This window comes from Gymnoscopelus microlampas (assembly GCF_963454915.1).
Source record: "Gymnoscopelus microlampas genome assembly, chromosome: 19".
Classification (NCBI taxonomy): domain Eukaryota; kingdom Metazoa; phylum Chordata; class Actinopteri; order Myctophiformes; family Myctophidae; genus Gymnoscopelus; species Gymnoscopelus microlampas.
The window spans coordinates 27109328-27121846 of record NC_139956.1 but is presented as its reverse complement, the minus strand read 5'-3'; the positions used below and the strand labels follow the sequence as shown (position 1 = coordinate 27121846).

The following is a 12519-nucleotide window of genomic DNA, read 5'->3' as shown; positions in this document are numbered from 1 at the left end:
GTGTTTACTGGGTAATCAACACGGTTATTATCTGTTTGCTGAAGGCCCTTTCAGGCTTTAACTGGCTCCAAGGTCAATCAATAATAATCCACTCTGTTGAATGACCAGTGTTAAGCTTGCTAGACCAGTGGTTCTTGTGGGTCCCCACAAGATTTATGGGGGGTCCCCAGTTGACAGTGAAGTGACAATTCAAGGACCTTTAAGACCTTCCTAAAAAAAATGAAAAAGACATCAAAAGTAATCAACAAGCTATACTATAAGAACTGGTCAAACATTGGCCAAATTGTCAAATAATATAACAAAGAGGCAAACATTTTGAAAATAGCCAATATACAAGCTCACAATGCCTCATGTTGTGAGGCATTGTGAGCTTGTAGGTGGTTATATATTATAAAATAGTGAAAATGTTATTTTCACAATATTTATCTGTGGAACCGAGTCAAACAAAATGTATTGCCTCAGCTCCTACATTCCAAGTGCTTGTCAGGGTGGGCGGTCCCCAGTTCAAATATGATTATTTTGGGGGGTCACCGTCTGAAAAGGTTGTGAACCACTGTGCTAGAGCACTATCCTTCATCAGGGATGTCCATTTTCATTTCTTTTTTCAATATCAGTTCTTTAATTTGGGCCCTGTTAACCTGTATCTTGTTTGTCTCTGTCTCCCAACAGCAAGGCAGTCTGTTGTGGTGTACATATAATATCCCAGATTTGTGTTCATTGATAATGAAAGCAAAGTCCTTCCATTTAGCGCAGGCCAGAAAGCACATTATCTACCATTTCTTAATGCAGTGCATGAATGGTTCCCCTGCTACACAACACTAATAAACCATTACCCTGTGCAAGTGTGTTAAACACACTTGTCTGTCATGCATTATTCTTTGAAGTGGTGGTCCGTGGATAATGGCGACTGGCAAACTTGGACCATGCAGTTGCAGTTCACGTGCAAGGAAACTTTTCTTTTGTGTAAAGTTTCATGTATGCAACATCACAGCCAGTGTGTAGCAAAAGTAAGATAATACAATCAATGTAGCAATGTCTTCTATTAATCTTCTATTATTTCCCTTTGTAATAATGTTAGGTTCAAATGTTAGGCTATTCAGTGTTTTTATTTTATTTTGATTATTTTACACATTGTTAAATGTTATGTTTCTGGTTTTGACTGGGACAGTGTGTGCGTGTGCGTGTGCGTGTGCGTGTGCGTGTGCGTGTGCGTGTGTGTGTGTGTGTTTGCAGAATGCACACACTAAACTAAACAAAACAATAAAAGCCTGGAGATCGAGGCTACTAGTGGACTCTCTGTCTGCAGACCACCAGTGGTTCTCAAACGTTTTAATTTCAAGGACCCCCAGTTTGCTATGCATCATCAGGCCATATGGACCCCACCCGGCCCATCCATTTGGGTCCATCTGCTGTAGTAGGCTGTTTTGGCTGGAGGAACTCTATGACAATAACACTCTATGAGTCTCTGATGCAGACAGACCTATTTGGTTCCTAAGTCCTAACTATCAGTGGTTTAGCTGGCGGTTGAACTTGGACCCCACTTTTGAGAATCACTGCTGTTAGACACACACACACACACACACACACACACACACACACAGACGCGCGCGCGCACACGCACACGCACACACACAGTGGAGGATGCAACGTTGACGCTCAGCGGAGTGCGGACCCGGTGGGGAGCAGAGAGAAGTGCAGTCAGTCAGTGAGTGGGAGAAGGAACGCGTCGACATCTTTGATGGATTTATGATCCTGTTTGTAATAAACATGAAGAATCGCGCTGTTGTGAGTATTAAGTCTACATTGTACCGTGTTTCTGTGCGCGTCACCACTACGACCAACCAAGAGACATTAATAGGAAAATGATCCGTTTAAAAACGTCATCTGAGGTCAGGCTAACCTGGCTAACGTTAGCCCCCCCCCCAACCCCCCATTATGCAGTATTTTAATATAACAAGTAATATTAACTTTTACTACATGTCATTGGTTAGGTTGGGTTGACTGGCGTTCTTGTGGGTTTTAATACATGTTAGTGATAGTAAATAAACCGTTTGTAAAGCTACAGTGCGCGGAACAGGCCACTGTCACACCGTGATTGGTGACCCATCATAATCGGCGACTCTAGACGAAGCAGATTTGGCATTTTCGACGAATCTGAGGCTGTTGTAGTTGCAGAGAAGCAGGGGTGGAAAAGGTTCTCGCATATTTTACTTTAGGGAAAGTATAAAAAATTGGAAATACTCCAGTAAAAATATACCTCAATTGTATTGTAAGTACAGTATTTGAGTAAATGTACTTAGTTACTTTACACCACTGCAGACGAGTCACACATTTGATAGCACACTGGCAATCATAACGTGTTAGATCAGCTTGCAAAAGGCTGGACATTGTTTCCACTTGGAAATGTATAGGCTATTTATTTAACCTTTTCAGCTTTTTAACATGATGCTGTGTGGTGTCGACACTAGGACGTTGACAGCTATGGTAATTGCACCATCGGGAGCAGTGGTGTAAAGTCACTGAGTAAAGTCACTGAGTACATTTACGCAAGTCCTGTTTGTAAGTAAAATGTTGAGGTATTCTTTACTTTACTTGAGTATTTCCAATGTTCTGTACTTTTACTTCTACTTCACTACACCTCAGAGGCAAATATTGTACTGATGTTTATATATTTGAAAACGTGTGTAATGAGACATTCTGCATAATGAGTATGTTCTACTTTTGGTACTTTAAGTATTTCTACATTGCAGTGTTGAGACTGTTGTTGAGTGCTTTTTCCACCACTGGTAATCTGACGAAATTGCACCATCTGGAGTCATAATTCGACAGGTCACCTGTTTCTGTGCAACACCGACACCGTTATGGGGAAGGGGAAAAAAACTCCGATACGGTCCAAGCTATAGTCTGGTCTGACTGCGGTTTAGCTTTTTAGTGAACTGAATGGATCCAAATTACGACAAAAGTCAATTTTATATGTATTTATTTATTAGAGTACTTACAAATTCGTCATAATGTTTCTGCTCTTCTATATATGATAGAATCGCAAACAAATCCAATAAGGGGGGCCGTTCCAGGGAATAGACGGAGCCCCACTAGCTCCGTTATTTTGTCACTTGTGGTCTAGAGTACTGTTATTTCAGGTCAAATAACAATACATAATAGATGCGGGCTATAACGATAACGCGGCATCTTATTTCAAAGTTTAAGGTAATATTGTACAATAATGTGGAATGCATTGCAACAACCGAACCCCATTGACATTTAAGACTAAACAAAGGAGGTGTTGTCGTAGCTACATGAAATGTGAATGAAAACGTAGGCCTATTTCCTCATGGAATGTCCATACATGTTGACCGACAACATGAAGATTATATATAATGTTGGTGGTAAAATGATGCTGTGCTAGTGTGAATGTGTTGTTTGCATGCAGCATAAAAACAAAGGCTGTCTTGATGGGGGGGGGGGTAAATCATCTGCAAGAATGTGAAAATTAGATCTACAAGAGTCAGTTTGTCTCAGCTGCACAGCACCAAGTATTTAGAAAAGTGCATATAAATTCCATGTTTTATGAGGGATGGGATGATATGAAAATTACATGTTTTGATTGATTGAATACTTTATTTAGAAGTTTGCAGAAAAAAAGCACATGAAAGTACAGTTTGAATACAAGATCAACTAAAGAGGATTAAAAAGCCAATGAAAGCCTAATGGCTTGTTTCAAATGGGGTCCTTTTGTACTCAATTCAATGAATTCATAGTGACATTAAATGACAGACAGAAATACACTACTATGCAGAACATCACGTTATTGTGGCAAAAATAGTTGCGATTAACGATATTATCGCGATAATCAAAATATGCTTAAAACTTAAAATGCCACTTTTGTTAACCACTTGAGCCCCCAGCATCCTTATTATCCTCTCTCTGCTATTCTGGTGGATAACTTTCGCCAAAAATAGTCGATCTACAAGCTCACACGAATATATTTGTGTAGAGTGAAATAAGAGTGTACCAAATGCGCTCTTTCTGTTTTATCAAGTATAAGAAGGGTTTAAGTGGTGCTGAATTTGCAGCTCAACAAAAGCCAATTCATCCTAGTGTATGAAGGACAATTTCACGATAAATTAAAATCTCCATGATACGATAATTGGGAGCGTTTTTTTATCACGATAATATATATATCTACTTTACCTTGATTATTCAATCACTATTTGCCAATAAACGTGCAACATTGTTTTTCATTTTCAGTGACATGTTTCAAGCCACACAGCTGAGTACCAAATTGCCTTCCATCATCATCATCATCAGCAGCACTGTCCAGAGGTAGTCAGTGGAATGACAAACTCTCATCCCTCTGGGTGACACACCGACAGACAGACAGAACAATGCACAGGGCTGGCAAATGCTGTTTTTGGATCCTTGTGTCCCTCCTTGCCACTCATCATACCGCAGGGGCCTTCTCACTGGGTTCGGATGGAAACCGCACGGAAAATGGCACCGCCATGGCAGATGGCGGATTTGTCCCTGCGGTGTACTCTAAAGTAAGCCAGATCATCGCCCGGGAGGGGAACTCTGCGCTGATTGATTGCAATGTCACCGGAGACCCGTTCCCGGACATACAATGGTTCAACTCTCACGGAGCCCGGTTGGACACAGAGACGAGTAAGTTACAACTCATTGCGTCTCTTCTCGGTGTCACTTGAAACCCAAGTCTCTCTCTGGGTCACGGCAACAATGCTACACTGTCATTCTGTGACTCCATTATTTAACACCTACTGTACCTGAACCAAAAGCAGAATGTTTCCCTGTTGGTCATATGCCTGTCACAATTATTACATAATCTCAATTATTTTGCATAATTGTCATAATCATTTCCATGTTGAAATATATATATATATATTTTTTCAAACATTTCAGAAATAGCTGATCTACAAGCTCTGAAGCTCACAACACGTTACATCGCAACGTGTTGTGAACTTGTAGATGGGCTATTTCCACTATTGAGGTTTTTTTTAAAGTATAAAGTTAAATGTGTCAGTCATATCTTTGTTTATTTAGGTTATTTGTCATATCTACCCTGTGCAACTTAAAATCCTAAAAGCCAAACAGAATTTTTTATTCATATGTTCCAGTGTTCAACAACAGAAACGCAATTAAATCGTTAATCGCAATTATTTGTGTGGCAATTAATCGTCAGGTAAAATTTCATAATCGTGGCAGCCCTAATTGGTTAGCATTTTATCATTGGATGTTAACGTGTGATTGATATGTGTGACTTTCGAGGACTAAAGCCACCCCTCTGTAATAAGTTGGAATCAAAAAGGTTTATTTGTCACTGCTTATACAGTTGTACTGTACGTACAAGCAGCACCTTTATAAGCAGTGACAGATAAACCAACAAAACGTCACACATTCAATCAAACATCCAATGATAAAATGCTAACAAATAGGGCGACATTCTGCTGTTGAGACTTCTGTTCGCTGGGCACCAAAGTGCTTAATTTGGGATTTTCTTGTATTTATTGTTGTAATATAGTCTAGTAGTACTCGTAGTAGGCCATCAAAGTTCCGCCTGCTCTCAAACGGATCCTCTCCGAACACCATCTGTTCTGCCACGCTGTGAGGAGATTATATCTAGAGGGGTAGTCATGTTCTAGTGGTGACGACTGCAGTTTCATTGACCGTGTTGATTATGTGTAGAGGGTTAATGATGGTGTGGGCAGCAGGCGCAATGCAGTGCTGAGTGCCGGGGAATAAAAGGAATCACACTTAATATCACAAAAATATTTGATCGCAATAGGATGCTCACTCAACGTCAAACCAAGACCGCTCATGTTACACAACATTTGAGTTCATGTTCCAACATGGCTGGTTATGTAACTGGGGAAATTGTATAGCACAGCACAATAAAATGTACCAATACTCACAGTCTGATACTCTGATTTATGGAACTCTTGCTTAACCCATTAAGACCTGAGGCGGATTCTACAAATGCCTTATAAATCGGTAGTTCTCAAACGTTTTCGTACTGCAAAATTATTCAAGATCTTTCAAAAATAACAGATGTGCAAGCTTGCAGCGCTTGTACATCTGCTATTTTTGAATAGCCAACCCTAAAATCTAAAATGACACGGATGCTTTCCCGGTTTTAAAAGAGGAGAGCAGGTGGCTGAGACAGGCTTCCAACCCAGATGTTTCGTTGACTTAGCTTCACAATATTCCACACGTCCAGAAATAAACTTTAAGTAACACCTTATGCTGCTTTCAAATTGGCAGCGACAAAAGCTACACAACGACCAAGCCTTGTCAGCCCCACTGTCGCGTGCTGCTTTTGCTCAATAAGCTTGCTGTGTCTCACTGCAACGAGAGATAAAAATATACAGGAAACTATAAAGGCTTGGATTAAAAAGAACGGAACTGGCTGAGGGGAATAATTCGTTTTCTTCTATTACAAGCTGGAATTGTGTGGAGAGAGAAGGGGAGTGGAAATGGTGAAACAAAAACAGATGATTGATTGACACTTTACTGTGTTTTTAAGCTCTGAAAAAAGCTGAAGTTGAAGCCAGCTCAACTTTATTTTGTAGCTTTTGTAGTGGCCGTCAAAAGGTGCAAGTGACGGGTGTTGTTTCTTCATCACGCTGGCTTCCATTGAGAATGGCTTCGCTTTTGTCCCTGCTAGTGTGAACGCTGCATTATATAAATAGAATGCATTTCATGCTGCTTTTCAAGCAGCATTTGTACTGGTATCAATTGGCGCCCCACACCCCAACCACCCACTGTAAAACAGCCGGCTATTAATTTATAGCCCAGGTACATCTGATAGATTTTCCACAGATTACCTTTTTCGTTGCCTTTAACGTCAGGAGACCTGCAGCCTGTGGGCTGAGCCAGTTTGAGCTGGCCTGCTGAAACCGGCCATCGAGCAAGAGAAGCCACACGGTTATTATTATAACTGAGACGGTGCAAGCGCCTATACCGCCTACTCACACCCACACACAACTGCATCGCCCTGTACCTTTCAGATAGGATCAGACAGAAGGGCATTATTAGTGAGCCATTTGTTAGCTTATTTTGTAATGCGTATCTGTGGCCACAATAAGCAGACGTTCACTCACTAATGTGCACTGCACACAGCTGTGCAAACTGTGCTAGTATCAACCTGCTGTGGCACGCACACTCAGGCCCAGTGTTTAATTCCTGCCTCTGGCCGGGTGGGGCATCATGTGACTACTTCCTCTTGAAATCTGTCTCTGGTGAGTTTGGTTTAGGAAAGCTTTGTGTTCACTTACAAACACACGTAAAAAAAACGATAGCACTGCGGGCAACACTTCCAATCGCACAATGCTTCAATCACAGGATGGGGTGGAGCTGTTAAAGTGAGACATTTTTCACACGTTAAATGATGGATGGGCCAAACTGCTGTTGCCAGACCGTCCACATCTCTGTAGTGTGGAAGATGCTTTGCTTGGAGAGGGGTAGTGGTAGTGTGGTGGTTTTCCAGTTTATGTCTCACCCAGGGCTGATCAACTGATCATATATATCGTTGATGTCAGGCAGAAACCTCTTATGTCCATGTTTCTTTCGTAAATGAATGCCCTACTTGATCATATTACAGCGTCACACAAAAGCATCAAAAGTAGCAGATCTGCAAGCTTGAAATGTGGCGCAAAGCGACTTTTGATGTTTTTGAATTTGAATCCTGAAACGTAACAGTTTTGGACATTATCTACATTATCTCTGTCGATTTCCACCCGACAGAGATAATAAAAGAAAGCTTTAATTCTAAAAAGAAAAAGATGCGTGCAATAAAAATACAATAAAATGGCATTGGCCTGGAATGATCAAAACGAATGAATGTGATTGCTAAACGATTTACTATTAACTAGCACTGCATGTTGCTGTCAGAAAAATCATAAATAACGTAATTGTTTGATTACAATATGAGATATCTCTTCTCCATATTTCAACTTTTTAATGTTTTTTTGCTAAATTAAAGGTAGGGTAAGTGATTTTCTTTGGTTAAAATAAATGTTAAATAGCTCTATATTCTGATAGTACTCATTGCTATAGAGTGTTTGTTAAGTAAAAGGAGTCTCCTTGTCTCTCCAGCTCTTTATAAAACAGAAAATGCATTTTCGTTTGTTTCATTTCCAATTTTATCCAATCAGTCTATATCAATCAGGATATAGATTAAACAAGTGAAATTGGAAGTGATGACACTAAGAAATGAGCATGCAAAATTGGAACTGGAATACTATAAAAATGAAGCTTAAAATGGGTACTTTCTCCTGATTGGCTGAGAGTTTGACACCTACCGGAAAATGTATTTTCTGTTTATTAAAGAGCTGGAGAGACAGGGAGACTCCTGTTACTGAACAAACACTCTATAGCAATGATTACTATCAGAATATAGTGCTTTAACTTTTTAACAAAATACTTTTTGTTTTAACCCAAAAATATCACTTACCCTACCTTTAATGCCCTACTCCATCATACAAGAGTGTGTTCTGGCCAGCCGTATTTTAGTCTATTACTTTACCCCTAGACTCGGGGGCGTAACAAGTGTCACACAAAAGTAGTGAAAATAGAAGATCTTCAAGCTCACAAAGCGCCACAACTGCTGTGAACTTATAGATTGGCTGTTTTCACTATTTTAAAATGTTTTCAAAAATAATAAAGGAAAGGTTTTGGACAAACAAGGTTTCCACCCGACAGCGATGATATGCATGCAAATGAACCAAAGTTGACTCTTATAATGGAGATTTTCTCATTGAAGGTTTGCTGATTAATCAGAGCGTTAGATTGTACCCCAAAGTTGTCACTATTCCTCGCCAACACATTTGGGTACATTTTCCTTCTTTTGTTCAGTGGTTTTTGTCTTATGATCTGTCATGTGATGCTGTCACGCTCCTAAAGTTGCAGATCTACAAGCTCACATATAAATCCTTAAGCTACCTCCCGTTGACCCGTCCACTGCTTGGTGCCTGCAGCCACTTCACCTGTTTAAATATTAAACCCTGCATGGAAGGATGAACAAGGTCACTGCCTGTGTTCCTCAGTTTAAACTCCTCATGTCCTCATGAAAACCACACTCTTTCTCATCGTAAAAAGAATTGTTTGCAGTACACCTCCTTACATGTTTGTATCTGTGGATGATAAAGAGAGGTTTGCATTTCTCGCTCTTGGGTTGGTTTAAATGTTGACGCTAAATGCCTTCAAATGTTAAATGTTTCTCCACTATACCACCACTTACCCTGAAGTATACACACAGTGAAACGGCATTAATCTCAAAGAGCTCCAACAACGGTACATTTCAGAGTTAACGGTTGACAGAACCAGCAGGCAGGTTCAGCTCAGAGGTGGGACACCATTCAATAGAACCACTCACTGGATTATACCTTGTAGCTTGGCTTCTAGGCTTTTTTCCCCCCTTTCTTTCATGTAACAGCTGCGAGCCAAAAACATAATCCATTTCCACGAAGTTGTCATATTCCATAAATAAACTGAGTTATGACCTGTGTGTGTGCAGAAGCACAGTGTAAGCAAGTTTATCAGAATAGCTGCACACACAAAAACATCAGCGTACTAACATTGGTCTGTTTCCCCTGCAGTCACATACGTAGGCTTACATGTGTTATGAACTTACACTTAGCCCAAGTAGGCTACTTTGGTAGGCATTAGAATTGAGTCATAGTGCAAGTGAATGAATCCACATCAAGTTATCTAAAGGGCAGAAGACAAATCTTTTGTGGAAATCTTTTGTGGATTGCAAAGTTTTAACTTTGTCAAGTTAAAACTTGACAAATTTAGAATAGACACATTTACCAGCATTTGGCTGGTGACTAGACTTAAAGGTGAAGGTGTTCTGGTACTCATGTCTTCCATCTCTGTTTTCTCAGATGAAAAGTGGTGGCTGTTGGAGAACGGCGTGCTCAACATCACCGACATCGAGTTCGCCGACCGCGGCAAGTACACGTGCATGGCGACCAACATGCACGGCAGCTCCAACTGCACGGTGACACTGCGCGTGGTCTTCCTGAACGGCGACATGGGCATCTACTACGTGGTGGTGTGCCTGATCACCTTCACCATCATCATGGCGCTCAACGTGACGCGCCTCTGCATGATGAGCAGCCACCTGAAGAAGACGGAGAAGGCCATCAACGACTTCTTCCGCACCGAGGGCGCCGAGAAGCTGCAGAAGGCCTTCGAGATCGCCAAGCGCATCCCCATCATCACCTCGGCCAAGACGCTGGAGCTGGCGAAGGTCACGCAGTTCAAGACCATGGAGTTTGCACGCTACATCGAGGAGCTGGCGCGCAGCATCCCGCTGCCGCCGCTCATCATGAACTGCCGCACCCTCATGGAGGAGATCCTGGAGGTGGTGGGCGTCGAGGAGATGAGGCACACCTTCGTGAGGCACATCCCCGAGGGCCATCTCGACCTGCCGTGTGGTAGGATGGCCAGCATCCAAGGAGCCGGGGACGTCTTCACAATTCTGCAGGAGAGAGAGAGGGAGAGGGAAAGCGAGCGCAGTGAGTCACCCGCAGCTGATTCAGATAACTCGTCGCTGCACGAGCAGCCCCAGCAGATCAACATCCAGGTGTCAGTGCACCTCCCACTGGCCGTCGGTGAGTACAGCAGCATAGAGGTAGATGCCCCATCTCAGCTAGAGGCCGAACCATCCTCCCCTCCACCCATGGCCCCACTCCATCTCCAGGAGGAACCCATGCAGAAAGAAGAGGAGGAGGAGGAGGAAGAGGAGAAGAAGGAGGAGAAGGAGGAGGAGGAGAAGAAAGAGGAGAAGAAAGAGGGGGGGGAGGACGAAGGACAAGGTTCCAAACAGGTGGAGCCAGAGCTAGAGCCGGAGGCGGCCGACAAACCTCCCCCTTGCCAGGTCATATACGAGAGCCATGTGTAACGAACAAAATAATCAAAACTACGATCACGACTACCAACCCTGGAACGACGGTCAATCGTCCTGCTATGCATCTCTTTTGTCGGGGAAAATACAAAATAAAGGTCAAAGACCTAGTCGTTATTTTGCTTTAAAATATTATTTAACTGGTAACTCTTTCTGAATAGAGCGATCTCCTGTTACAGTAGCTCTTGCGTAGGTTGGCCTACGGAGAATAAATCAGCCGTTCTCATACTTTCATCTTTGAATGTACAGTTGAAAGGGGGTAATCGCGATCATATTAATGTAAAACGCAATGAATTGTAAAAGGGGCCCTTTTATCATGGTATTCTGCATAACACAGACTATTATTTAGTGAGTTCCTTCACACTTTTCCTTAACTACTTTTGCCAGTTAGTTTATTACAGTACTAGGGTTTATACAATCAGTTATCTGCCTCAACCTGGTCTTCATTCCATTTCTGGACAATGAAAGCCAAGTCACTTTATTTCGTTTTCTCAACAGTTCCTATTCAACTGCTGTTACAACCCATCCGCTCTTATTGTAAAAAGGATCTGCTTACCTTAAAAAGATGCATGCTGGACTGGGGAAAAAATTAAGCCTGATTTGAAAGTAGATGGTCCATGATCATGTCATGATTGTAAGACCTACCTATACAAAAATCTAACAAACCAGGTAAATCTATGTATGTATTTGGGTCAAATGATAGTAACCTTCACCTTATTATGGCATACGTTAGCCACTTGTTGCTCACATTTATTTACCATTTACTTTGAAATATTTTGAGAGTATTATTATATTATTGTGACCCATTGTGGTGTAATTCCGAACCGTGCACAGCTAATTTCTTTTTTGCCGTTTTCTTTATCTTATTCAGTCTTTTGTCTTCTTCTGGTCCACATTATGTTCCCCTATGAAAGATGTCCCTGTACTTTTCTACATCCCGTCCAGGCTGGGAAATGGAACACCAGTTGCCTACCAAATGCTGTCAAATTTAACCTGTGGCTGGTTTATCTACCAGCCACTATGGCAGATCATCATCATCCATCAGCCCAGCTAGAGTCTAAAAGATTGGTAAAATACAAAAAAAGGTGAATTTGGGGATGTACCAGGCTACAACACAAGGCTACATTCCCTCCCTTGATGATGTCCTCATATTTCATGTTTCCTGTTTTAATTCCCTTGAAAGCCTGATCTACTTGCTTTTGCAGAGGCAGTACATAATACCATGCATTCTGCTGCATGTGACGGGGGAGAGATGTGTGTTTCACACTAGTCGTAAAGACTAAAAGGACTTTTTTTCCCTCCCCTTCCTCTGCTTGGCTAACCGGTCCAGTCAGTGTCGTGGGGGGGAGATGGAGAGAAACTGGACATTGTTCTGCTTTACATGGTGCCTCTTTTTGTAGTGGAATAAAAACAAACTGCTGTGTAACCATGGTTTCCACTGCTTTGTTTAATCATATAAAAATGGCCTGTGTGTGAATATCATGTGATCAGGTGTTGTGCTTGCTTGCTACCACATCGTTGCTGTCGGGAAGAAACCTCTTAACTGCATATTTTAATTTGTGTTTTTTCGTAAATGAACCCCCTACTTGATCATA

At 41.7% G+C, this 12519-nt stretch overlaps 1 protein-coding gene across 1 annotated transcript; it reads left to right on the top strand.

The window, feature by feature from the left end:
- Positions 1–1643: 1643 nt before the first annotated feature.
- mfap3l (microfibril associated protein 3 like) lies at positions 1644–12350 on the top strand. Its single transcript, XM_084042223.1, has 3 exons — positions 1644–1785; positions 4249–4662; positions 9900–12350. Exons 2-3 carry the CDS (start codon positions 4386–4388, stop codon positions 10919–10921), a joined length of 1299 nt encoding a protein of 432 aa, XP_083898349.1. The 5' UTR covers positions 1644–1785; positions 4249–4385; the 3' UTR covers positions 10922–12350.
- Positions 12351–12519: the final 169 nt, after the last annotated feature.

Coding starts and splice junctions, on each gene's coding strand:
- mfap3l (XM_084042223.1), top strand. CDS start 4,386: ATGCACAGGGCTGGCAAATGCTGTTTTTGGATCCTTGTGTCCCTCCTT. Junction 4,663..9,899: donor CCGGTTGGACACAGAGACGA/GTAAGTTACAAC, acceptor CTGTTTTCTCAG/ATGAAAAGTGGTGGCTGTTG.